The sequence below is a fragment of the Prunus mume genome, linkage group LG3 (assembly GCF_029339155.1).
Source record: "Prunus mume cultivar Tortuosa linkage group LG3, ASM2933915v1, whole genome shotgun sequence".
Taxonomy (NCBI): Eukaryota; Viridiplantae; Streptophyta; class Magnoliopsida; order Rosales; family Rosaceae; genus Prunus; species Prunus mume.
In genome coordinates, this window is record NC_142700.1 from 21992473 (window position 1) to 22020418 (window position 27946).

At 36.4% G+C, this 27946-nt stretch overlaps 2 protein-coding genes across 3 annotated transcripts; both read right to left on the minus strand.

Annotated features, from left to right (window-relative positions):
- Positions 1–478: 478 nt before the first annotated feature.
- On the minus strand, positions 479–5520 carry TTN9 (titan9). Of its 2 annotated transcripts, XM_016792890.2 has the most exons (10): positions 5383–5512; positions 5219–5284; positions 5091–5138; positions 4752–4821; positions 4517–4607; positions 4360–4421; positions 3385–3692; positions 3272–3302; positions 3049–3180; positions 479–928 (listed from the first exon to the last, which is right to left on the minus strand). In XM_016792890.2, the coding sequence occupies exons 3-10, from the start codon at positions 5136–5138 to the stop codon at positions 738–740; spliced, it is 933 nt and encodes a 310-aa protein (XP_016648376.1). In that variant the 5' UTR covers positions 5219–5284; positions 5383–5512; the 3' UTR covers positions 479–737. The 2 variants fall into 2 exon arrangements, with proteins under 2 accessions (XP_016648376.1, XP_008227212.1); XM_008228990.3 differs by having other exon boundaries at positions 5219–5520.
- Positions 5521–18231: 12711 nt separating this feature from the next.
- ALB1 (ALBINA 1) lies at positions 18232–26496 on the minus strand. Its single transcript, XM_008228991.3, has 15 exons — positions 26099–26496; positions 25328–25506; positions 24686–24770; positions 24298–24614; positions 24082–24205; positions 23111–23203; positions 21631–21726; positions 21112–21249; positions 20451–20660; positions 20194–20349; positions 19741–19848; positions 19191–19325; positions 18952–19113; positions 18490–18610; positions 18232–18406 (listed from the first exon to the last, which is right to left on the minus strand). Exons 1-15 carry the CDS (start codon positions 26378–26380, stop codon positions 18321–18323), a joined length of 2292 nt encoding a protein of 763 aa, XP_008227213.2. The 5' UTR covers positions 26381–26496; the 3' UTR covers positions 18232–18320.
- Positions 26497–27946: the final 1450 nt, after the last annotated feature.

A 27946-nucleotide genomic window follows, 5' to 3' on the forward strand; every position in this document is an offset into this window, starting at 1 on the left:
GAGTTTTTGTGGATTTGACTCATGGGAGGAGGGGAAAGCCCTATCATGGATTCATGAGTAAAGTTTCCTGTCAGAGGGTAGTCCGACCAAAACCCTTACGCTTTGTCCTATTTTTGGCAATGTGTTTGCCTTCTCCTCGATAATATCCCTTTGTCCAAAAAAAAAAAAAAAAACAATACATGACTATACGCACAATCATCTTAACAAGCCATTCACAGCTCGTTGAAGACACAAGAACTTAAGCCTTGGTGGGCGGCAGCATACATACATCATTTGTGGCACTCGAGCATAGATCTTATAAGTCAACCTACGATCAAGGGAAGTCTAGATTTCTGACAAACAAGCAACTACCAATTCATGATAGAAGAACTCCGGACAAAAAAGACTGCAAGTTATCAACAACGATACCGTTTCCAAAAGAGACTAGATTTTGCTCAAACCTTGCTGCAGAATTATTCATATATTCAAGAGGATCATGGGACAAAATCATAATTTTAACATATATTTTTCCTCAAAACAAAGGTCGCAAACCAATGGGATCAAATTCCTTTACAAGGAGATTTTCACTTTACAAGTGCTACATGAGATTCTCACTTTACAAGTGCTACACGAGACTAAGTAATCAGTTCCCTGGTATATAGCCCAGAAGCAGTAAGTTATAATTTCACATTCTCGCAGTCAGAAACAGAAATCCAGTCACCAACCTGTTAAGAAAAAGAGGAACAGAAAGGGGGTGGCTATGCGTGCAGCTTGACAACTCGGGATAACCTTTCAAAGAATTTAGGGCACATGGTTGTGCTGAACATTATGGCATCCTTCATCCATTCTGGTGCAACCCTCTCAAATGTCCCCAAGGACAAGACGCGGTACAGAAGTTCTGGTTCCTTTCCACCACCTCTATTCACCCATGTAAGATTGAAGGAGTAACCTGTCAGAACCATATATAATCATCAAATTTTGATATGCAACAACTAATTCTTGAGACAATGAAATCCATTCAAGTTGAAAAAGAAACAATAAAAACAGGAAAAGATATAGAAACGTGATTTCATAACCCATAACCTGTCAAGGCCAACCCCCCCGAAAAAGATAAACCAACTTTCAGTGTTGAAAGTCAATTGATTAATTTTTAGTACTTTCTTTTTAGTAATCCTGCCTTGAGCCGGGCACTGATATACAGCGACCAAAGCCTAATTCAGTGGATTAAGTTGCCAAACCCTACATTTTCAAGATCTCACACAGAAATGTCTTAGAAGTCTTTATATTTAATTTCAAACTCATGCACAACTGAAAATGCCAAATGGATGCAAAATACTATAGAGGGCTGTGACTCTGATAGTTCAAGAATAAACCTTAATTATAGTGCTTCAGATGAGAAAATATTAAAGAGAGTATATGCTACGTTACTCACCACAAACCACACTAGTAAAAAAATGCATAGCATATTGCCTTAGTTTCACAACATATACATGTACAAATAAAAGCAGACAGTTCTCCCAGTACAAAACATTACCAGGTCTTAAAGATGACTCAAAATAGATGAAGCAACATACATTAGGAAAAACATCAAATTGCACTTGGTGAAATTCAAATCCTATTCCGTTCTTTTTCCTTAATGTGGTTTTGGAAGGGCGGAAGTAACTTGAGTCATTTGTGAAATCTTAAGGGTCTTGTTCTTTTAGATGTATTGTCGTTAGTTGTACTGTTAGTAAGTTCTAGAGGATTATGGATAATCCTTCCATGGAGTACTTGTTTCACTGTTTAATGAAGCACACATAGTGTATAACGCAAGCTTCACTCCCATAAACAATGAAACTTCTGTGTACATGAATGAATTCTTTTTATCAATGCTAGGTGTCAAGCAATCCAAATTATCATAGCTTCCAAGAAGTAGGCAAGAGTGTCAGCATTACACATGGATTCAATCATATATGAGTCCATCAATAGAGAAAATATTATTTTTATTCTTTTTTGCATTTTGATTTCCTGCCAATTTGAAGAAGGGAACATCCAGAATACAAACTAATTACAAAATGAACAAGAAGCTAAAGGCTCATTCGGTTACATTTTCAAAAACATCTGTACGCTTTTCAGATACAGGAACAATTCTAAAATGCATTTGGTAGTACGTTTTTAAATAATGAATTCTGAAAATGGAAAACATCGGATACCCAAAAAAAATCTATATTTGGATTGTCTAAACACACTTTAACTGCATGAAACCTGTACCTGTTGAAATTTGATTTTTCAATATTTTCACATATCATTTTGCATGACTATAGGAGCATAGGAGGTTATGTCAAAATTCAGAACATATACACAGACCTTTCCAATACAACCCTACATCTTATATTCAATTGTAATCTTGTCCAGAAACTAAGCCTACAGTTTTCATAATCTTGAGGCCATTTTTCCCATTGATGTGTGGGTTTAGTTTCATTAATAACAAGAGTCATTACATCATTTTATCTTTCTCCTTTCCATGGGTGGAAGAATTGTTTAATTAAAAAAGCGTTGGTCCATTGACTAGTGGCTTTGTGTTGCATTAATGTTCATCAGGTAGTAGGTTCAATTGGCATTGTAAAAAATCAGAATTGTTTAATTCTAAAGCAGAAAAATGGTGGATAAGACCCCTATTGATAGTTTCTAAGACATCGTCTGCCCTAAGCAGTCTCATAAGGACATCTAATCTTAAACAATTTTCAAGCTTGATTGCATTAGTAACAAGCCAAGCCTGAGTAGTCTGCCAGTGGCTTGGTTCGTTAGTAGCTTTAACTCAACTCTAATATCTAACAGTTCGTGTTGCCTCTCAGAAGTGTTAACTAACCCTAGGCAGTTACATTTCATTTCATGATTCAATTCTATAAGTGACCCTTTGGCTATACTGTCACCCTTTAAAATAAAGGGGAAAGAATCTTGGATCTTACTATAGGGAATTAGAGGAAATAAAGAAAACAACCAAACAAGTTAGCAGAGTAAAACAGAAAAACACATTTGAGGAAAAATTTCAAACTAAAATGTAGAATCTTCACATATTCTAGGAATTACCACTTGATTGATGCACAGCTGAAATACATATTTCTTCAGTTTGACTAACAGTCGAGAACTTTAAATCCACCAGATACTCAACAAGCACTTGAAACAGGCAGTTAGCTTGGCCAGTTGGGTTAACATCACCACCTTGAAAAAGACATAGCATATAAAATAACCCCAACACCATATGAACAAGTAAACTAGCAGTAACCTCAGTTTCAGAAACGAAGACACATACCTGGTCTTTCAATAGCTCTACAGCATTGTGGCTGGAAAAAAAACATTAGTCAGAGAAGGAGGAGCCAATAAGTTTCTGCTCAAAATATATACTTCGATAGGATTATCAGATACCTGTTGAACAGTTATAAGAGACCCACTAGGCACGGCTCCCTTGTGCAAGTCCTTTTCAGATTCTCTTAGGATTTCATCATCTTGAAGACTGCTAGAAGGCATAACTATATCCTCTGTCTCAGACAGGGATTGCCTCCTACGTTTATGTGTCTTTCTTCTCTGTGACTGATTGCCTGCTTCTTCTGATACTTGACCACTAGCAGGTGTACACACTCCTCCATTGTCTGTTTTGCTATCCTTCAGTCTGCTAAAATTTCCCCCCTGTTGCAGATTTCGGAGCCTCGCTACTTCTTCAGAAAGTTCTTCATCTGCCAAAAAATTTGAGCCATCAAAAAAAGAAAAAGGTATTGAATGATCATCACAGCATGGGAGAAGCAAACTACAGAAGTTCATACATGTTAAGCAACATTATGCACATGCTGATCAGTGTTGAATACATTTACCAAGAATAGTTCCTAGTGCCAAATCTTCAAGTGCAGGAGGGCATAGGAATGGCTTTGTGCACAAATTTAATAATGCTAGTTAAAATTTTTAGAAGAAACAGGAAGAGTCAACCAACACATTATTAAAACAATTTGGCCTAAGGAAAGAACGATTTAATAAATGAATAAGATAAAAATGGCGTTCTTCATGTGTAAATGTGTCAAAACATGTTGAACCTAATAATTTGCAAGTTGCAAGTATAACAAGAATTTGAGCACAAGAGTTCAACATGTTTAATAATAAAAACAATATTTTCTTTATTATATCTTTCAAACAAATATATGCAAAAACTATTTTCATTGATTTTTCAAACACCTATAATTAATGTATGTTAGTTCTTATCAGAAGGCAAAATATAGGCTTCACCAAGATCACAATCTATACTTTACGTGAATAGATAATTCCTATAAAATTCATCCCCAGAACAGAGGAAGAAACTCAAGGATCCAGATGACACAGGCATGATAATTAAGCAGACCAGTGATATCTTACTCTTCCTGTTCTCTTCCATTAAAAGCTCCTGGTACTCGGTACATTGTTCATCTTTGGCGGACCTGCAATCGATGTCACATATGCTTTAAAAGCCTGTTATGAAGGCTATCGTAAAGGTTGACTAATTGAAAATCCAATGGAACTTAGAAATGCATGCCTAATAGAAGCCACTTCACTTGTCAGATCTTTAACTTGTGAAAGCAACCTCTCATTTTCAGATTTCAATTGTTGGATTACCTGCTCCGCAGCTGCAACCGAAAAAATAAACAACAAAGTTGGGTCAGAGAGAAGAATAAAGTTGGAGCCTCAGTTGCAGCGATGGCAAATACTCATGTTAAAAAGAAGATCAAATGCAACTATTATAACAAATTCTACGGTGGAGAAATACATACCCGAGATATAATCCACGAACTTTACTTCTTGATCTCTATTAACATTATCCAACTCCGACCATTTCTTCGACTGAAACCGCATAACAACAACTAACAATTAGAGAGAGAAAACGCAGCTACAAAAAAATTAGATTAAACAGAAAAATTTTTTTCTTTTTTTTTTTAAATCAACTCAAAACTGAGAAACACACAACAAAGAAAGAAAAACAAAAATTTACTTTCCATTTCCTTCACCTCAAATTTTCCTGACCAAAATTAATATTCAATTAACTGATTAAGCAAAAAAAAAAAAAAGGAGCACAGAGAAAAAGGAAATAAATGGGAAAGAGCACAGAACACCTTGAGTTTCATGTACGTATCGTAGAGTTTGGAGTAGAGAGCCTCCATCTGCGAGCAAAATTTGAGAAAAATAAAAATACAGAAAAACAGTAATGCTTAGTAGTTTGCAAAATGGAGGGGGATCTTACAGTAATTTGCAAAAGGGTCAACGGCGGTTGCAATCCTGAGGCCTCTCAAAAGTGAAAACCCTAACCCTAATAGCAATAAATTATGGAGGATGACGATGATGAAGAACGAAGAGTAGAGGAAAATGATAAGGGAAAATGAAGAAGACTGAATGGTTGGCTCCTACCTCTCTGCGCGAGAGTGTGAGACTGAGAGAAGAGAAGGCGGGAAATTGGAATTTCGAAAACGAGAGGAAGGGAGAGGGTTCTGTTTGTATTTTTTCGTTTTTTAGGACGAAAGGAGAGGGTTCCGTTGGCTTTCAACACACGGACGCGAGAGAACAAGGAAGATAAAGCGTTCAAGCTCCACAGTGGATTACGATACGACGTCGTGGTCACATATCGGAAAGTAACTCTGTCAACAAAATCCAAACCCATTAACCTAGAAATAAAAATAAAAATATTTAACTAGAAATAACCTCCCCAACTATAGTCTTATTTCCATATTCATATATCAACTATTGATGATTTATAAATACTTACACAAACTCTAATAAATCTTACAAATATATCTTGAACACTATATTGGACTTAGGCTCGGTTTTAGTTGGTTTTGTTTTGGGCCCAAAACTTAGTACCGAACTGATTTAATCTGTTTGCCCTAATCCCAAACTAAAATTGAGGCTGGATAATAAAAATGGAAGATTAAGGATTTACAACTCCTTCTTGCGCCAAAGATCTTACCATTTCCAAAGAAACTGGTGTAACATCTCTTTCCCATTTCCATTCAAGAGTGGTAAGGCAACGGGTTTTGGTCCCGCTAATCGGAGGTTCGAATCCTCCCGTCCTAGAGTTCTTATACGATTTCTAGTATAATCAGAAAAGATTAAGCACAAGCAAAATATGTATCCACCATTTGAGTTTCCAACAATTATTCCAATAATAACATATCCAATTTGACCTCCCTGCTGCAATATGATGAGAGGCTATTCCTCCCGGAACAAAAGGATCAAAACCCTCCACACCCCACATTGGATTTACGGATTGTAACCTTCTGGTTAGTTCATAAGGAACCATTGAATTCAGAATATGGTAAAGTAGCTCCCGGGTGGGGAACTACTCCTTTAGTACCAATCAAAAAGACGGTTGTCACTACAGGACGACGAAATGGATTTTGGAATTTATTAACGACTCTAGAGATATAGTAATATGTAGAAGACAAAATTGTTTCAAGCACCTACAGAATCAGAAGCGCCCCTTGTTTCAAAGACAAAAGTTTAAATCTTTATGGTAAAAAATAAAGTACTTGTCCTCATTATTCAGAATTAAATAGAATCATAATCAAGTCAAACCGAAAATGAACCAAATTTTGAACCAAAAATGTCAATTAACAAAATGTGTTAGGTTGGTTCAATTTGGGTTGACCACAATATTTGTTCAATTCTCTTTTTTTAACCAACCCAGTCAATTAACCAATTTGATATTGGCTTTTTTTTTTCACACTGAAACTTTTAAACTCAAATTTAAAGTAAAATAGTGTGTAAAATAAATAGGAACGGAAATCTTAAAAATACTCCAATTAGACCCAAAAAATTTCAATCTCATAACAGTTCCAATCCATATTTCATTACATTCATGTTCATAAAAATTCCAAAACATATTTCATTCATTCATGTTCCTAAATTTCTCATCAAGAAGAGGAAAACCCTAGAAATTTCTTACTATAGCTCTAGCTCTCTAGCTCATACCGATTTTTGTATTTAACTTCGTTTGGTTCATGGAAAATGAGACTTGGGGATAGGAAATCAATTACTTTCCCATGTTCGGTAAGTCCAGACATGGGAAATGGTTGCCTGACACATGGGAAATGGTTGCTTGGCACATGGTTCCCCCTCCTCCCTTGAGTTTTGTTTTCCTCCTCATGAGAAAGTTTGAGAAAATGAGCCAACATTAAATGCACATTTTTCATGACCATTTTGTCCCTATTAACAATTTAGAATTACAATATATCATTAAATGCATTCTTTTTTTATTTGATTTCATATGGGTATAATTGGAAAATTAAACAAACTTTGTTTTACATTCCTACACAAACCAAACATGTGAAAGGAAATAAAGTGGTATTTCCTTGTTACTTTCCCAAGATTACCAACATGGGAAAGGAATCTTCCATTTTTCATACCTTGGGAAGTACATGGGAAATTATTTCTCATCAAATCTTTTCTGCGAACCAAACGGGGCCTTAGGGAATTAAGAGGAAAAGAAGTGTGTAGAAGAAATTAGGTAAAGGGAGGGGGGAGTATAATGGTAATTAGGTTTCATTTTCATAATACCCTGTTTTACATCCAATAAAAGTATGACACATGTCCATTCGTTGGAGAAGCAGTAATGACTGTCACAACATATAGTACATGCACATGGATGACCATGCAAAGAATATTGACTTTAACCTTTTTAATTTAACTAGGACATTTTTTTTGTTGCCACATTTCAATATAGACACAAAATTTTATTTTTATTTTTTGTTGATAGAACAAGGATGCGACAAATTGAATTCGAGCTGATACTTCTACAATTATAACCAAATTCATTAGTTAACCGGATTAATTAGTTACCCTACATCCATTAATTTCAACTTCTTCTATTTTGGGTTTTGGGTCATGTTTTTAATGATAATTATATCACCAAAGTCTGAATTTGTCTAGACCACAAGATTTTTTGAAATAGCACTAACAGGGTTACATGTACTCATTGGAGGAACATACTTTAGTTGACATAAAGGAAATGTATATTGATACGTTCAATCTCGTCCCAACATAGCCCCCAGCCCTCTCCTTACGATGATTCCAAATCCAAGGATGAGTACTGGAAGAAAAGCGACCTCAAAACATTCTTGAAATAGAATTTCTTTTCCTTTTCCTTTTTAACTGTGAGAGTAACCCAACATCAATCAATATTTTCATAACGAAACTAATTAATTTAGCAACATATCTCCTTATCAAAGAAAACAAAATTAAACTGGATTACTTTTTTTTGAAGGACTTCATGAATGAAAACCTTCAAGTAACAATGCTTTATAGACTTTCAACATCTCACTTTGAAGCTGAGCAAAGATGAAGTATGAAGAAGTTATTTCACACCTTCTCTAAATGCGGATTCTGTGAGACCATGGGATGGTGACACAATCCCAGATCACTTAGGTAAGAAAAGGTGAAATGTCGTATCTTAATTCCGATTTAATCAAATCCAATCAAATCCCATTTGCATGTCTTCATGCAATATATGTTTTATTAACTAATTATAACAGATTTATGCTTGATTAGCACGTTAAGGTAGTCTACGTGGATCCATACACTCTTATTAGGCCAAGGATCCAATCATATACCATTAAATTGGCCCAAACTTGCCTATTTGCTTAATGTTTAAAACAAGCCCAAAGACAAACACAAAATTACCATAAATTGACCAAATGGTCAAAAGTGTCCAAATACGTCTAGTCTAACTAAAGTGATATGTGCAATGGATCATATATGTGTTAGTAGTATGTCCTTAAAGTCAATTAATTATGAAATAGTTAATGTTAAGAACATTTTTTGTAATGACTTATTAAGTATTTGTGGTCAAGAACAATTGTTTTCAAATCATGATTCCTATTCTATTATCATAAATGTAAAACAACAATATTCCTAGGGATATGAAAGAGGACATGAGAACTATGTTATGAGATTGCATATATTGTGACTTCTCATGGTTCCTAGTTATATCCTAAAAGTGTTCCTGGTCATAGGATTATCAATTGGGCATTGATCTTCAACAAAGACCAGTGCACACTATATCTTCTCTGATTAGAGAATGACAAGATCTCAAGTCATGAATTGTAGTGACACCAAGATAAGTGTGTAGGTGCTTGCAGGGGAACAAGTACACTGAACACGATAAAAAATATGAGTTTTAGAATTGAAGTCTTTACTCACATGTCAAACTAGAAATCATAAGTTGCAATGGTGCAAACTAATCGTTAGACTTGAGACATCATAGTTATCTTGTGGCTATGTTGTTTGTCTTTGAAGGTACTATACAGTTGTGTTATAAATGTGACCTAAAGGTGCTTATCGGGACTCTTAATAAAGTCATAGAGACAAATGAATGTACAATAAGGAATCTCCACTCTTAGTAAGGAGAGAGAGAATACTCCTGAGATATGATTGATCAAATCTTTGCACAAAGTAGTGGATGAGATTTGAAAGAAGATGTTTTCAAATCATTACCAGGATAATCATATAAGACATAATTCACATTAAGGTTGTGACATATGTTTCCATAACCTAACAATGTGAATGAGGAGTATTACACAAGAGAATGATTCAATTGCACGGTCATTCCAACTTGAATATGTTCTTCACCATTGCTCTTTAGCTTGGATAGTCATGATATCCTACTAGGCATCAACTATGGTTTATGGAAGTCATGTAAGGTTCAACAATTGACCTTTGCCAATAGGAAGAATTAAACTGTGGATTTAATTCACAATCAACTTAGAGGAGTTGAGTCAACCCACTATCTCGTTCAAAAGAAACCTACGAATCGCACATCGAAAATATAGTCATAGGTACAAATGAAGAGGAAAGTAACTTGAGATTAAAAGTCAAAGTCAACAGTTAAGTTAAGTCAAAGGGCTTCATGAATGAACTTCTCCAAGTGTTTGTGCTTTATATACTTCAAACATCTCAACTTGAAGCTGAGCAATGAAAAGGCAAGTTCTTTCTTAACTTCTATAAAGACGAATTCAGAGGTTTCAAATTAGTCATGAGTTGAAGCATGTGTCCAAAACGAGTCCACCGCCTTCACCCAATGATGAGCATGAATCTTATTCCAACCAATCCGAACTCAGCAGAGTGATCGGTGACCACGACTGTCACCATTTATGCACAACTCCTAAAAATGAAGCGATGATTTATTTGAAATGGATGAAGATGACAAAGACAAATTGTCGTCCACATATACATTTCTTTGTTGAAGGATGATTTTAGCTAGGAATGAATTCTTCATTATAGGGTAGAATTAGTAAGGTATTTAAAACTTTGGTTGCACTTAAATACATGCCTAAATGACAAAGCCTGAGTGATTGATGGTGTTTAAGGTTGAGGGGGTGGCGTCTATAGAGCATGAAACTTAGAATTTGATGAAGTAACTGAAAAAGCACCACTTGGTGTAGGAAGCATAACATCACAATTTCGGCAATGTTGTGAGTTGCAGATAGATAACTCATGATTTGGTTTTCCTCAAATATATCGCCCAACAAACTCCCCACAACGTCCCAATACGATTTTGAGCCATATTTCCTATCGGTGGAGAAGGAGGCTGCAACACCTCGGAATCCACCTCAGAGTTCGGTGGAGTAGCTAATAAAGTACCACTTGGTATAGGAAGCATAACATCACAATTTTGGCGATATTGTAAGGCAAAAATAGATAGCTTATGATTTGGTCCTCAGATGTAACCAGTACAAATCCAACCCCATATTTCCCATCAGCAGAGTGGGTGGCTGCAACGAGTCCATGTCCCTCTCTGAGTCCACCTTAGAGTCTAGTAGAGTAGCTAACAAAGCACCACTTGGTGCAGGAAGAGTAACACCATGATCTCGGCGATGCTGTGAGTCGTAGATAGATAGCTCATGATTTGGTCCGCCTCAGATCTATCCCCCAACAAACTCTCCACAACATCCGAGTACAAGTTTGAGCCCATGTTTCCCATTAGTGGAGAAGTGGCCACAACTAGTCTACGTCCACCTCTAAGTTCAACTCTAAGTCTACCTTTGAGTCCGGCTAGTTATAACTTGGCAAAGTCAAAGGTGAAACAACTTACTTTCTTTTGTAGGTTGTATTACACAACCATTAAAGTAGTTGAAGATTATGATGTCATGAATCATAAGTTCATTGACCGGATAACTTTTATGTTGTGGCATGACTGTCTTGGCAATCCATGGTCCACAATGATGCATAAGATTTTTATAAATTTGCAAGGACATCGTTTAAAGACCAAAAATATTGTTGTGTCCAACAAATATCATTGCAAAGCATACTCACAAAGAAAAGTTGTCATAAGATCATCTCGGTCAAAAATTGACTTTGAGCCCTCTTTCCTTAAATAATTCAGGGGGATATTTGCAAGCCTATACAACATTTAATTATGGACCACTTCACTAATTTTACTAAATGTGCTTAATAAAATGGTCACATATTTGTCTCTTGTCAAGAAAATTACGAGCACAACTCCCATATTATCCAATTAAGTCAATTTGACTCGATAATGATGATGAGTTTATTTTCCTAAATTTTGATGAATATTGGGGTGACAATTTTCTGGCCGTTAGGGGGAGAAATGGCAGTTCCTAAAGAACGTCGTGAATTACTATTGAATACATCCGCTTTTGTCTCGTCAAGATAATGCATATATATAAGTTATACATATGCAAGCATGGATTGATATTCATGTATCCATTAACATGACAATAAGTGAGTATATATAATGCATGCCTAGAGCATGACAAAAATTTAGGTTCTAAAAACTTAACTCCACAGAAGTGGAGATTATTTGAAAAGTTCAAGCCCTATAAAAAATAACGCCATATAGGAGGTTATGATCCACATATTCTCAATAATTAATCTTAAAATAGATGTTTGTCCGATAAGTGACAACAAAAGCCCCCAAAGAGGCATTGGTACCCTAAAGCAATGAGATGCTTATAAATTATGCATACACATGCACATGAAAATTGTGGAATCATAAACTGATGGTACATTTGGTTTGTTAGTAGCTGCTACAATCATCAAAAGCTATGATTATATTAAATCTCGTTTCATAAATGTCAACAAGTGAAGTGAATTGCCAAAATGAAAATAGGCAATTCCATTTATCACTAAATATGAAGTGTGATATATTGAACCTATAGCTCAAACACGGAATTACAAATGTTAGGTATGAAGGTTACAAATTGGTGTTTGTGAAGTGAAATAAGATCACTAATATAACATAGGTTTTAGTCTCTCATCCTATTGTAGATGCATCCACATTTCTATAAGTACAGTTGTTATTTTAAAGTGAAACGTATAGCATGTGTTAAATGTATATTTATTAAGGCTGTACGATACATGGAAATTCTCAAAACTCATAAAATATTTGAGATATATCGCCTGAAGCGACCCCTTGATAGATATAAAGTGCCACGATATTCTTAATTAATAGTTAACACTAAGAGTCTAAGTACTTTGAATTCAAATTTAATATTGTTGTAACATATTCTAACTATTAGAAAATTTGTTGATGCTCTTAAAGGGTTCAAATTTTTTTTTTTAAAAAAAAAAGTGAGAAGCAAGTCAAATAGTGTGATAAACGATCATGTGTGAAGACAATGTTGCTTGTATTGCTCAAATCAAAGAAGGGTTCATCAAGGGTAAAATAGTTTCAGAAAAAGCCAAACAAATAATAATCTAACGAACCTTTTTACAAAAGCTCTTCCGAAGTCTATATTCCAGAAGTTATTGAAAATCATCGAGAGCATCCTAGTTCTACTACATACAGGACATATGCATGTTGTAATCTTTTCCCTTCGACAAGGTTTTTTCCCATGTTTTTCCTAGCAAAGTTTTAATGAGGTAGAATAAGCCGTCCAACACCATAATGAGTCAACTATGTCATTGTTTGGTGGCCATCTAGGGGGGAATGTTATAAATCTATGGAATGTGAATGACCACCATAACATTCATTACCTCCACCCCTTATTGCTTTGTAACCTATGCCCTTATTATTGTAATTAATAGCTATAAATTGTGGGTTAAATACCTCTATTGTAAGCCTATATATAAGCACTTATCAAATATGAATAAAACAAGTTGATAGAGCAAATTCTATTGCCTTTCTTTTCTCTTCTCTCTACAATTTCCCTCTAGTTTTATAACATTGAGTTCTTTGTTGGGAAGTTGTAAGAATTTGGAAATGGTGGAGATGAGAAAGGCTGAGTTGGCTTCAATTCTGTAAGGAACAGTGAAGGCACGATTTTGGGGAGAAAAAATTTCTTCAGCGTCACTCTCAACTCCTATCTTTCCTTTTAATTTCAAATTTAATTGAGTTATTTATCGGGGAATTTTGAAAATTTGGAATTGGTGTAACAGAGTGATTAGCTCAGCTTCGGTTCTGTCTAGGAATAGTGAAGGTTCGGTGTAGGGGAGAAAAAATTTCCAGCGTCACTCCCCTCTAGATCTGAGAAATCTCTCCTCATTGAATCATTCCATTATGACAAAGTATTATCCTTTTCCATCTTCAGTTTGAATAAATTAGAAAAAAAAAAGAGAGAAATAAATCAATACATGGAGTATGGGTGATGGAGTGAGAGAGATAGGAATGGAGGAGAGAGAGAAACACCGAAAATAGAAGAAGAATGAACAAAGTTGCATATTTTTTAGGGTTGAGATATGCTATCCCCAAATTGTGCATTGTGACAACCCGAATCTTAATTAATATTTAATTATTAAAATATTGAGAAGAAATGACAATTTTGCCATGGGACTAATTTAGTAAAGGAAAGGTTGACCTTTTGACTGAGAAAGAATTTGACCATTTCACTTACACCGTTGCATAGAGCGCGACGAAACGAGTCCATAGACACGTATTGGGCTCGAATTGGAATTATAACGAAGAAAATACGGTCAAAATACGCTCAAGGGCAAAAGGTAATTTTGGATAGTCAGATTTTAAAACCCTCGCTTTCTCTCTCTCTCCCCACCCCGAGCCCCCGAATACTTTTCTCCAGGTGGTGGCTTCTCCAAGCCACCGCCACACCTCATCTCGCCTTGGGACCGGATCGAAAAGAACCGAACCTTTCCTTTTCCCTTCCCCAAGCCCAGTAAACCGCGGAATCCGCGGATTTTGCAAAAACCTGATTGATTTCGGGAGAAAATTTCAGGCGCTCGTTCTCCGTCATCCAGCTACCATTTCTGATGAGTGAGGTATGATTTCTCACCTATTTCTCGTGCTCTAGCTGCTGGTTGGGTAGGATTTCAGAGATTTTAAGCGTAGATCTTTCGATTTTTAAGTTAGGTTTCAGCAGACTTTCGGGTCACTATTCCGGCCATTTCCGGCCACTTTTTAGGGTAGGTCCAAGAACAAAAGTGGCTCCAAATAGGGTGTTTCACTTAGGATAGGAGTCTAGAGCCAAGATATTGAGATTTTTCGGTGAAGCGTTATCGCTTAGCCACCCTCTCGTGTGGCGGCGCGTGGGTAACAAAGTGGGGACCACAGTCAGTCCTAGAATAATCTCCTAGTCCTCACGAGCGCGTAGGATTTCGCGGATCTTAATTCGGATAACGTTTGAACCCCGAACGGATCTCGCCTATTATGCGATTTCCAGGTTCGATACGTTTGAACCGTTGGATCGTAGTCATTTTCAAGTATGTTGATCTAGGTATTTCCAGGATCGTACAGATATCGACGGATCATAAAATGGAGTCCCGGATACTCCAGAAACGTCAGCCCTAGAGTATGTATACGAATAATTAAACCAAGAAACAAGGAATCGTTGTAGGTCAGGAATAGAGGAAAGAACTACGTGTGGCTTAATCCCTTAGTAAGGCGTAGGCAGCCTACGATTAACAGCGCAGCCACAAGTTAGGGCCCCGAGTTTCCGTTTTGCTTCTAGGGCATTTTGGTTATTTTGACCCCAACCACCAGTGTCAGTTTTAGACAGGTTTCGACCCGGATTTCAAAGTGCAATTAGGGTCAAGTCGTTTCAATTGGTATAAGAGCATTAGGTTAACTTCCTCTAGACACAGCATCACATGTGCATCCTTATTTTTAGAATTGCTAGACTTTTCTTATGTTATTTTATCTTGTTAGTGTGACTGAGTAAACAGGTATCTAGAAGAGTTTGAAAAATTTGTTGAGGTTTTCATTTGAAAAACTTGTTATACATGTTATTATATATATACTTATATGTCGAGAACTGAGAGTTAGCAAGTTGAGCATTTAATTATCGGTTTATTCATCACCTATTTACACTTGTTCTTATGATTAATTGTGTTATAAGAGTATAAATATAATGTTGAAATGATATGCTAAGCAGAGAGCAAGGTGATTAACCAACTAGCTAAGTAGTTGATGCACATATTCAGTGGTTGAAAAGGAAGAAACATAACTTTTGGTTTTTATCCAATTTTGGTATATATATATATATATATATATATATGGATATATTTTAAGTTCAGTTCAGAACCAGTTTATTGAAAGTTTATGTAAATAACAGATTATGGCTTTCAAACCCACCATAGGATACCCCCCAGTTGCCTTTAGATAGTTTATGCCACACGAGTATCGGGGCGCTGAATGTGGTGTGAGGATTGCGGCTCAGCCGTGACTAATGGTCCCGAGACCTGCGAGGACTGCGGCTCGGATGGACTTGATGTCTTCGAGATCTGCGAGGATTGCGGCTCAAATTGAAGTGTTATCTCGAGACTGCGAGGACGCGGATCAGGTTGACCAAGGTCCCCTGAATCCTGCGAGGTTGCAGCTCGGATTGACTTTGTGTCACCGAGACCTGCGAGGACGTGTCACCAATGGTGATGTTAGGGGAATTGATGGAATATAAGAAATTGATAGATATAAGGAATTGACGGATCATATATGGGGGTACGCCTAGGTGGAGAGGATTTAAGTTCTGAGATGTTTTTAAAACTAAATTGAGGATTTTATACTGTACTATTATTTTCTTAATCGATATACTTATGTCACGAGAGAAAGTGGATATATATATTTATATATATGTTTTAGGTAAGTTTTGATGCAAAAGTTTAAGGGTTTTCGGAACTTATAGATCTTTAACTTATTTTATTTCATTCCATTTTACTTTGGTATGTTTATTCATCTTTATCTTTCATTGTTTTATATAGTAGTAAATATCTTAAGTTTTTTCTAGCATATTTCACCCCACAAGTCTCAGAGTTATCCAGACCGTGGGAGCAAGGATTGCGGACGGTTGACGGATGTCTCCTGAGTCCAGCCAGGATTACAGAACATGATAAATTATACATTCAGTGTTTTCCAGCAGAATTACTATTTGATAAGTCGTGCATAAGTAAGAATGCATGAGTCAGAATGTTGAGATTGCAAGAGTATCTTTATTGATCAAGAAGTTGAGATGAATTTTATTAACAGATTGATTTTTTTTGAATTGTTGTGGCCTGAGGCCAAAACATTACGATGTTTGATTGCTTGGATATGAGTTCATGCATACTAGCAGATGAGTTATATAAATATTTATACTCGTTTTACAGGCAGAATATTTTGGGAAATGATCACTTTACATGGGAGACTACGAATTTTGGTAGGAGTCATACTAGAATTTCGATTAATTTGATTAAAAGGACAGACTAGTCTTTTATGCCTAGCATTAGACAGTATCAGACACTCGAGAGGAGAAAGGAATGTTAGCTAAATATTAGATTCATGGCGAAGAGTTTTATATTTATCAAATCCATTGAGTTTTATATTTCCTTAAGCCACTGTATTCAGATATAAATGTGTGGCCCTCAGATTTTATTGATTGCCCTATAGATCTAGTTTTTGAGAGGCAAATGGTGAGTGCAGTTCTAAAAGAGCATATTTGAGAACCTGAGTAGCAGACGCGGGCCCAGTGCCCTAACTTTTTTTTTTAGTGTTGAGTATGTAAATTTCAAGGACGAAATTTTTATAAAGGGGGTAGATTGTGACAACCCGAATCTTAATTAATATTTAATTATTAAAATATTGATAAGAAATGACAATTTTGCCCTGGGACTAATTTAGTAAAGGAAAGGTTGATCTTTTGACCGAGAAAGAATTTGACCATTTCACTTACACTGTTGCATAAAGCGAGACGAAACGAGTCCATAGACACGTATTAGGCTCGAATCGGAATTATAATGAAGAAAATACAGTCAAAATACGCTCAAGGGCAAAAGGTAATTTTGGAAAGTCGATTTTAAAACCCTTAGTCTCTCTCTCTCACCGCACCTCCCGATACTTTTCTCCAGGTGGCTTCTCCAAGCCACCGCCACACCTCATCTCGGCTTTGGGACCGGATCGAAAAGAACCGAGAAGCTTTCCTCTTCCCTTCCAAGCCAATTGTCGAAACCGCCAAATCCATCGGATTTTGCGAAACCCGACGGTTTGGAGAAAATTTCAGTGCTCGTTCTCCGTCATCCGGCCATCTGCTTCGATGAGTGAGGTATGATTTCTCACCTACTTCTCGTGCTCTAGCTCGGTTGGGTAGGATTTGAGATTTCAAGCGTAGATCGCTCAATTTTTAAGTTAGGCTTCAGACTTTCGGTCACTGTTCCACTTTTTGGGGTAGGTCCAAGAACAAAAGTGGCTCCAAATAGGGTGTTTCACCTATGATAGGAGTCTGGAGCCGAGATGTTAAGATTTTCCGACGAAGCGTTATCGCTTAGCCACCAGCGCATGTGGCGGCTCGTGGGTAACAGAGTGGGGACCACAGTTAGTCCTAGAATAATCTCCTAATCCTCACGAGCGCATAGGATTTCGCGGATCTTAATTCGGATAACGTCTTAATGAATCTCGTCTATTATGCGATTTCCAGGTTCGATACGTTTGAACCGTTGGATCGCAGTCATTTTCAAGTATGTTGATCTAGGTATTTCCAGGATCGCATGATTTGACTGGATCATAAAACAGTCCCTGATACTCCGAAACGTCGGCACCTAGAGTATGTATACGGATAATTAAACTAGTACAGAACAAGGAATTAGTTGTAGGTCGGAACAGAGGAAAGAACTACGTGTGGCTTGATCCTCAATAAGGGTACATAGGCAGCTACATTGCACAGCCACAAGTTAGGGCCCTGAGTTTCTTTTGCTTCTAGGGCATTTTGGTCATTTTGACCCCAACCACCATGTGTCGATTTTAGACAGGTTTGACCCGGATTTCAAAGTGGAATTAGGGTCAGGTCGTTTCATGCATCCCCTCATGTCCCTCTTGTTCTGTTCCAATAGAAGAAAATATATTTTTATAGGAACTAGCTGCTTTTATGGCCAAACTAGCCGAAATGGAACAACTTAAAACAACAATTTCTGATGCTTCATGTGCTTTTCAGGGCTGATAAAGCGTCCTTTGTTGCAGCTGAGATTACAGCATCTGACGCATTTGGCAAGTAATAATATTTTCCTGCAGAGAAAATCTTATAATGAGATTATGTTACTGTCTTCACAGATGAAGAACAATAGGTGATATAATAAGTTGGACAGAACCTTGAGCCACTCTGGCAATCTCCTTAGCAAAACCAGTTGAAACGAACTTATTTTCAGTGTCGATGACAAGGAGAGACATCCCTGATTTGTAGATTTTACCAGCAACCTCAAGAATCTCATCCTTCATTAAGAAGCACCAATAGAATTACCACAAGTGAATGCAATAGAGAAAAAAACTGAGGGTAGAAATGCGCAACTACACTAGCACCGTATGTTTTGAGTGTTTTGTGTTTATCATTAGAAAGATGATATCTGATAATTCAAAAGCAATTTGTGTATTACCCTTTCGTTCAGATATTAAATTATTAATATAATTTTTGGGAAAAGTCTCATGCAATCTCAGATCAGGTTGCTCAATTCTGACAATTAGGCTTGGCATAGACCATCATCTCATTAAGGCCATGGGCTGTGGGGTCCAGGCTTGCTACAATTAATATGCCAACCAAAGCGCTCAGGATTTACCTTCAACTCCTGCAACGACGGTCTTGGAGCATCATTAGCAGCAGCAGCTTCAGGGTCAGTGGATCTTTTTAGTGATATATTGGCTCTACCATCTGTTATTGCAACAATCATGATACGTCCAACATCACCACTCTTCTCTGCATTTAGTCCAACCCTAACAGCCTAAGCAGTTTAAATTTCAGAATATAGTCAGTTACGTGGGGGTGGATATGCTAGTACTTGAAAGGGAATTTACATACCGTGGTCAGACCATGGGCAAGGGGAGAACCTCCACCACATGGAAGTCTCTCAAGACGTCTTCTTGCCATTGAAATTGATCTAGAAGGAGGCAGAAGAACTTCTGCAGAATCTCCACGGAAAGGAATGATAGAAACCTAAAGGACATTACCAGTTAACACATTACAAGGTAATTATCGGGATAGACATAGAAACAAATATCTTATTATGTTTGCTTTCATGGTTTTCTAATCAGAAGCACACATAGAATACCTAAATCAAATTCTTATAGAAATTCAGGGAAACATCTGATTCATCACATGTATGAAGCAAGTGGAAAGTGCAATCTCCAGAACATGGCTGGATTCTATATCCTACTGTTATTATGTCATCAAATTGAGTCCCAGTTAATAGCCAGCCCTATAAACGTTCTGCACTGGTACAAACTCTGCTTTTCTTCTTCTCCATATTTTTTTTTTGGGTTTTCTCAGCAAGAAAAAGTCAGAAGAAATCTCCTTCAGACTAAACTTATGGTAGTCGCAACTTTTAATTAAGTACGAAAGTTTTTGTCACCTGATCTCTGCTTGTATAACTTTCTGCTAGTAACTTGAGTGCTGCACCTTTTGCATTCTGCATTCTATTCAATGCCATGCTTCCACTTGCATCAACAACAAATATAACCTGCCATGAAGTAAAATGAAAAGTGTTTCACTATGCTAAGCATTTGCATGAGGAACTTTTTGACCAACAATACTCAAATAATTTAAGATGACAATAAAAAGGGTAAACTATTTGGTCAAAGTTTCTCCACAGCTGATTATCAAATTTTATGGATTTCATGCAGTATGGCAACCTATGCCAAAACTGAGGCTCAAAAAATCTTATACGAAAAATATTGAGAGCTTCCATCATAAGCCATTCATCACATCCAGGCACACAAGTAAATATATGTATATGCATATATTATATACATATACTAAAAGTGCAAGGATGAGTGCAAGTAATTAAAGTATGGTGTCAATATACCAGTGCTCCTGCTTTTCGTGCCATTCTCTTCGCTCTCATATCAGTTTTTTCCACAAACACTTTCCTACCACTTTGAGTGTTCTTTTCCCTACGCAACTTTTGATACGGTGCAGCAGCTCTAAGGGTCGCATCAACCGCTAATCTCCTTATAGGGCCCTGTTAAAGACAAAGCTTGTTCAGAAAAGATGAACGGTCAATAAAATTTTTCAAAGCAAACATTTCTAAAATTTCTGAAACTATAAGATGGGAGTAGTAACCTTTGGAAGCATTGGCTTAATATATCGACCTCTATCTTCTGAAAATATAACATTCTTTGCTCTCCCAGCCTTCCCTCTGCGTCTCTGTGCTTGTTGTGCAAAAAAAAGAAGCTTCTCATCCACCAAACCCCCTTCTGCATCAAAGATAAACTCTTCGGGAATTTGAGGCTCTTGTTCATTCTCTTCATCATTTTCTTCATCATTTTCATCCTGGTTACATAAGGAAGTTTGCATAAAAATTAAATACAAATTTATAAATAAACCCAATCCTAGACATGTATTTATAAAAAAAACCCAAACACTATTTAAACATAGAAACACACCCAAAATCAACCCCAAAATCAACAATTGTATATTTTTTGGGTGTGTTTATAAATGGGTTTTGAGTGTGTGTAATGATGGGTTTTGGGTGTGTTTATAAAGTGTTTTGGGTGTTCAGTTTTTTTATAATTTCAGCCCCCATTTTGGGTGTTTTAGTGAAACTCCCAAAATTAAACCTGTGTTTCCCTGTTAAATCTTGTAGAAAAATATTAAAGCCAAAAACTGAATTGAAAAACACCACAATTATTACTTGATTTATAGCGATAGTCACTTAGAAACAAAAGAAGCCCTCTGCACTGATCTGTACGTGAAGTTTAAACTTTATTCAATGTTAACAAACCTCTTGTTCTTCCTCCTCATTTTGCTCTTCCCCGGATTCTTCATTTTGTGGAGGAGGTGGTGGAGGTGGAGGCTGTTGATTTTGCTGTTCTGGTGGGTTCTCAGTGATGATTGAACGAGGAAGAATGACCAGTTCTACCTGCAGTAGGTACTCTCATAATGAAAATTTGTTGTATATGCTCGCCAATTGAAAAAGTAATGATGTGAATGCTGATAGACAAAACTATTAAGATGCGAAGTGCAAAAGTTATTTCATTACTCAAGTGAGCTGCTAATTCATGAAATATGATGAACAAATTGAGTTACATAAACTAGATGCCTTAGGCCCTGCTTGCCAATTTCAATGAAGGCTTTTAAAGATAATTATATGCCTCATTTTCTTTTCTAAAGATAAAACAAATTGAGTTACATAAACTAGCGCATTTGCTTCCTATGCAGAAGAAATGTACATAAACTTTCAGAAGTACACTTAACAACATTTTTAATATTTTTTGATAAGACAGAAAGAAGTATACTTAACAGCTTTTTTCAGGTCGTCAACATTAACTTTTTCTCGTCCTTCTAGAGCAGCTAAGGATTTTGCAACACGAGCAGAATATAGCTCAGCTCTATGCCCCTGATATTCCCAATGAAACTTTGAAGGTTAATTTCTGGCCCAGTTACAGCAAACAAGTAACATGTCAAAATCAGAAGCATAAGAAAAGGACAAATGGTAAGAGATGGTCAAGTCAAGATATATGAATAGAAATTTCCTTGACTCCACATCAGTATTGATGATATGCTGAATTAGAGAAGGTAAAATAAAAAGGATAGTCCCCTAGGATCTTGCCAATATGAGGTCAGGGTATGGAAAGATGTAAGCGGCTACACCTGTTTTCAAGAGATTGTTTATCTGACTTGGCATGAGTCATGACCACCACGGTCGGTTGGGGCAATAAAAATCATGGAAACCAAGCTCTATTTCCCTTGTGTTTTCTAAGTTGTAAAAATAAGCATTGGCTTTTCAATTTACCTTCGACTGTCACAGATCTCACATGTTTTTATTTACATTATGTTTGGGCAATATAAATTATAAACATAAAATTACATTTTACTCGTAAGCGTTACAGATCTCACATGTTGCCCTAGTATTTTAAATTTTTATCACTGCAACAATGATCAGCAATATTTTAAGTTCGCCCCCATCCAATCCTGGGCCTGACAAGTGTTCTTGAATGCTAAATATGGGCACATATATGACATTGATAAAGACCTTCAAAAACCGTTTGCTTGAAAAAGGCACATTAATTTGGTGATCGAAGTTAACTGAGCCCAATTATAGAATATGTGAAACAGAAAATTCCACTTAACCATCCATTTTACTCCTTTCAAACTGGCATTTAATGGCCATGGCAAACCCCCCTGCATAAAAACTATAGCATTCTTTCTGTTTTGGGGCTGCATTCAACTACTGAAGACAGCATGCCAAAATAAAAGTCGGGAGATTATGCAACAATAGGTAAAGAAATTAAAATTCGTATGAAAACTCTTATCTTATAAAAGTCTGATGATCCTGATCTATATTTCAAAAGCTCTGAAGAGGGAACGGAGGGCATTTGCATAAATGTAGTTTTCTATATATTAGCACTATGGGTCAAATAGAAATTGTCAGAACTCTGGTAATGGGTTTCAACCATATTTTTGTGGATGATGAGAGGCGTCTTCTTGCAGGTGGTAAATAATGCATCATCACTCAGATTTAGCAAATAACATGTGGATTGAGTCACGCTTCACTAATGCATAGCCAATGCTAAAGGTTAATGTGGTCCCAGGTAGTTTAGTTTCCAGGGAAGCAATGAGAGGGAGGGAAAGCATTTAGTCTTCAATTCATATGGCAGCTCAAGCTAGGTTTCAATGCAATGGTAGAACAATCCATGGCTTCACCTAATATTGTAACCAAAAGGAAAGAAGAACTCATGCAAAACCTGTCATATCTTAATAATGAGTTTCACAGTATAAACCTGGCAACCACCTCGAAGAGCTTCCAAAACCAGGTACTTTAATTGTTCTCTGCTTATAACGACATCCTTTAGATACTCTCTTGCCAAAATGATCTGCAACATGTAAATTTTATGGAAACGAATCAAACAAATTTCATCTATTGCCCACAAGTTATGGGTACACATGCTTCTGTGTGACTATATCAATAATCTTTCAAGATATTTTAAGAGTGAAGTTGGTACTCTAGTTTCATCAAACATAGTTTTTTGACTCTTTGTTTCATATCATCCTTAAGGATACTCATTCATAGCAGACTTGTATGGAGCCTTTTAAAAAGTGCAGCCCTATCTTTAAGAAAACTTAGTACTGCTGATGCTATGGAAAAACGCAGGATTTCATATATATATAAAAAAGAAACAAGAATCACATTCTATACCAATATTATACCCTTAAACGGAAAACTGTTCGAAAAGACAATCTTTAAAAAGAAGAGTTAATTGTCTTAATCTTTAGAAACTAATAGCTAGAAAAACAGGCTATTCCATCAAAGGCATAACATGAACCGAGGAATCCAACCAAATAGGAATGAATAGGCATGTGGGCAAGACAAACAAATCTGTAAATAAGGAAAGGATAGCATACTGTTGTTCTTCTTTTTCTTGTATATTTAGTACATAATACTATACATTAATTTTCTGTCACCTACCACCATCTGTGTGGTACTGAATTTAATACTAGAAATATCTCTTACAATCTGAAAAAATATAATGAGGACTAATAATGACACGGAAACAATATATCAACAAGATCTAAAGACCAACATTAAAAGAAAGATGCACAGCCCATTCTTTTTTTATAAATAAAATGCATTAGATCCTTCTTTTTTCTAATAAATAAAATACTCAAGATTCTCCTTCTCCAGCCCCTCCATCATGATAATAACAATCTAGCATGCAAACAAACTACTAATTTTTTTTTCCTGCCCTTGTACCTGAGTTTTTACATATTCTGTTTCTTCTTGAACCATTTTAAAGACTTCAGAACTATGTTCCTGAAATTGTGTTGCAATACCCACGGCTGCAACACGGTCATCAAAACTCATTTCAAGATCTGCACTGCAAAAGAAGGGTGCACCATTAGTAGAATAGAATGAGAAGGCTTAAAAATTAGATAACTTGTTCCATTAGGTAAATACAAGCATCTGTACCTCAAATTAATTGCAATACGATCTAGTAAGTGTTCACGAACAGCACCCTCTTCGGGATTGTAAGTAGCAATCAAGAGAGGCTTGCATGGATGCCTAAAGCTGATTCCCTCTCTTTCCACAATATTAACTCCTTCAGTTAATACGTTAAGAAGCAAATTACTAATACCCTCATCCAAAAGATTAATTTCATCAACGTATAATACACCTCGATGAGCTTCAGCAAGAAGGCCTGGCTGGAAAACAGTGGTTCCTGTTTTCACAGACTCCTCGACATCAACAGACCCAATGAGTCTGTCCTCTGTGACTCCAAGTGGAATCTACAACGTGAAAAGTAGTGTGTTTACATGAAAATAATATGAATATGAAAAGATCTTTCAATGACAAGTACCTGAACAAAAGGAGACCTGACAATCTGAGTCTTGATATTACCAGCAGAATCATACTCCATGCAGTCAGGTAAAACATCTTCCCACCTTTAAGAATTACAACCAAACCATTATCATTGAAAGAGATTACTGCACAAGATCAACTGGAGAAAGTGCAAACAGAACATCTGATCAAAACTTCTTGTATGAGAATTTCTAGGCCATTAAAAGATGAGTAAATATTTAAGCTTCAAACCAACAGCCACTCCCCACTGTTTCCATCAATTGCACATGGTTCTGACTGAAATAGGATCTATGCAGAAAAGCATGGTTCTTTATTTTTTTTAAATTGATATATGGGTCATTATGATGACATTATGACAAGAGATGGATTAAAGTGATCTTAGCAAGCTGTAAATCCGTTCCATTGATGTGTCCCTTCTTAAGTCACATAACTGAGTAAACCATTCCATAAAAATAAAATAAAAAGAGTTCCATAACTTGTCATGTGCCAAAAAGGTTACAAACTATATTAGCCAAAATTCGTTTTTGCTTTAGCGAAGAAAAGCAAGTGAATCATGCCATCAACTGAGAGTGTACATCCCTAATTACCCCCTCTATCTATGCTGATCGCAAAATAACCTGTAAGCATTCAGTATCCTTACTCTTCGGGACAGGCTGGATCAGCATTTGCCATTGAACCAACGACTACTTCAATGGGTGGCAAAATTGCATGCAATCCACGTGCCATTACTGTCTTGGCTGTTCCACGCTTTCCGGAGATAGCAATTCCTCCAATTTCACGGTCTATAGCCCCAAGCAACAGGGCAGTTTTAATAGCATCCTATAAAATAACAAGTATTCAAGAAGTACCTTTTAGCAATCCAGTGAAACCCTCATACTCAAGAACGTATCTTTCTTATAAGCTTACAAATTTGATAGGACACTGAGCCTCCAAAACAATACATCATTGGTTACAGATATTAAAGAAGTCAAATATAGCATGATATCAAAAATGTCAATAGCTAGCATTTGTCAACATTTTACCTCCCTAAATAAGTGATATTTGAATAACAAAAAATCACATGGCAGTTTAAGAATTAATATCCAATTCATAGAAAATTCAGCTCCAAAATTTGTCTTGATAAAATGTATGCCAAATATATCACCTCCAACCAAAAAAAGTGGGTCAAATCTATAAGAAAACCATCCCAACATCAATTTACCCAAATGACACACCAACCCATACCACACTCACAAATCAACGAAAAATTAAACTTCGAGGACAGAATTCCTTCAACAACAAAAATTCCAAAAGCTAAACCCACTTGAGTAAAACCAGAAAACATAAAAACCCACGCCATATTTCACCAGCAAAATACAGAATCAAAAAGCCAAAGCACCATTTTTGGAATGAAAGAGAGATGGGATTTTACCTGGCCAACAACAGCAGCTAAAGGAAAGTACTGCCTTCCATAGGAAATGGAGTCCAAGTTCTTTTCTTGAGTAACTAAAGCGCCATTTCCAGACTCGATAGTGGCAGTTGCAGAAGCGGTAACACGAATGCGGATGCGACGGCTGTCAAAGCGTTTTGCATTGAAAGAAGAAGGAGAAGGAGAAGAAGGAGACAGAAGAAGAGGGTGTTGTAGTCTGAAAATGGGAAGAAGGGAAGAAGATTGGAGATGTGAGAATGGTGAAGCTGTGGGTGAGAAAGCCATTGAAAGAAGGAAGGAGGAGGGGGTGAGTGAAAGGGAGGAAGCTGATGAGCAAGTATTTTGCTTTCTCTTCTTATCTATACATAATCTATAATAATATTGGGCATTTGTTGGATTGGACGGAAATAAGGTTTATTATATATAGGATAGGAGGTGTGACTACGAGTGAGTGGCGCAACCGCAATGGCGCGCGTGATGATGTTGTGGCTTTGTCCTCATTTGGTAGCGAGTACATTAACCGTTAACAGACTTGAAACCCAAAAAAAAAAAAAGTAACCGTGAAGAGGAGAAAATATGAGACTTGAAGTTGGAGCCACACTGGTCGTGACACGATTCAATTTATCGACCCACCGACGTAACCAAGCCATTGTTCCAAAAAGAATGTTGCTCTTGGCCATCACCAACCCTAGAGGACTCAAACCTAAAATTTTACCCTCCAAAATAGAATTATTCATGTATTTTTAAGATTCAAACTGTTTTTTTTCCCTCTAATCTTGCAGATTTATAATTCGAGTCTGTAACCTTATTAAATTGTTAAAGAATGATCCTATTTTGTTTTTGTGGTTAATTTTTTTTTATAGTTAATTTTTGCATATTACTCCATGATTTATTTTTTAGAACATTTTGGCATAAAAACTTTGAAATTTCACAAGCATAATTTTATTAACAAATTGATGGGTATTTATAGAGTTTAAGATATAGATTTAAGATACTTATTTTTATCTTCGGATTTAAATTTTAGCTGTTGATTTTTTTTTTCCCTATTGATCTAGCCAAATTTTAATATTAGCTTTGATTTCTAGCCTTTAGGTTTGAAAAAAAAAATATATTGAAGCAGCCCATTTGGAATGCAGCCATTGAAGTGCAATTTTTAAGTTGCCTAAGCTTTTGACACGCTGCCATCAACTTGAGCTAGTGGGCAACAGCCCATCATTTGCATCGAATAAGGCCCCACGTGGCCCTTGTTTGCTGTGAATTGGGCCCCACAAAAAATTCTGCATGGATCTGGAATCAGGGCCAAATCACCCCATTTTTCAATCGACCCAAATTCCCTCCCTCCCCTCTAAATACATGGGTTAGAGAAGCTTTTGGGCTAAAAATCCCAAATTTTGGGTTTTGTCTCCCATGATTGGAGAAGGCCTTAACTCTGTCTTGTGAAATTAAATAAGCTAATATGGAATGCATAATGTCTCTCATTATTATCTTATTTGAAAACAGTTCATGGAGGTCAACAAAATTCACTAAATGCATTTTTTTGGGACTAAAATCTACGTGTCAGCCCAAATTGACTATTGGGTTCACTTTCCAAAAGATATTGGGCTTTGCTTACCAAAAATGGTGAATGACCCATACTATTTAACGAAAGGGGGATTAAATTGAATAATTAATTCACGTTATTTTGATAATTGAGATATAAATTACTAGCAATGGTGATTTAATCCATGAATCAAATTATTTGAATTAATTTAGACCCAATTCACAATTTCTTAGCTTTTAAAGGTATGCCAGAATGACTCCTCACTGTTGGTAACTAGACTCCAAATAAATTTGATGATCATGAAAACTAGG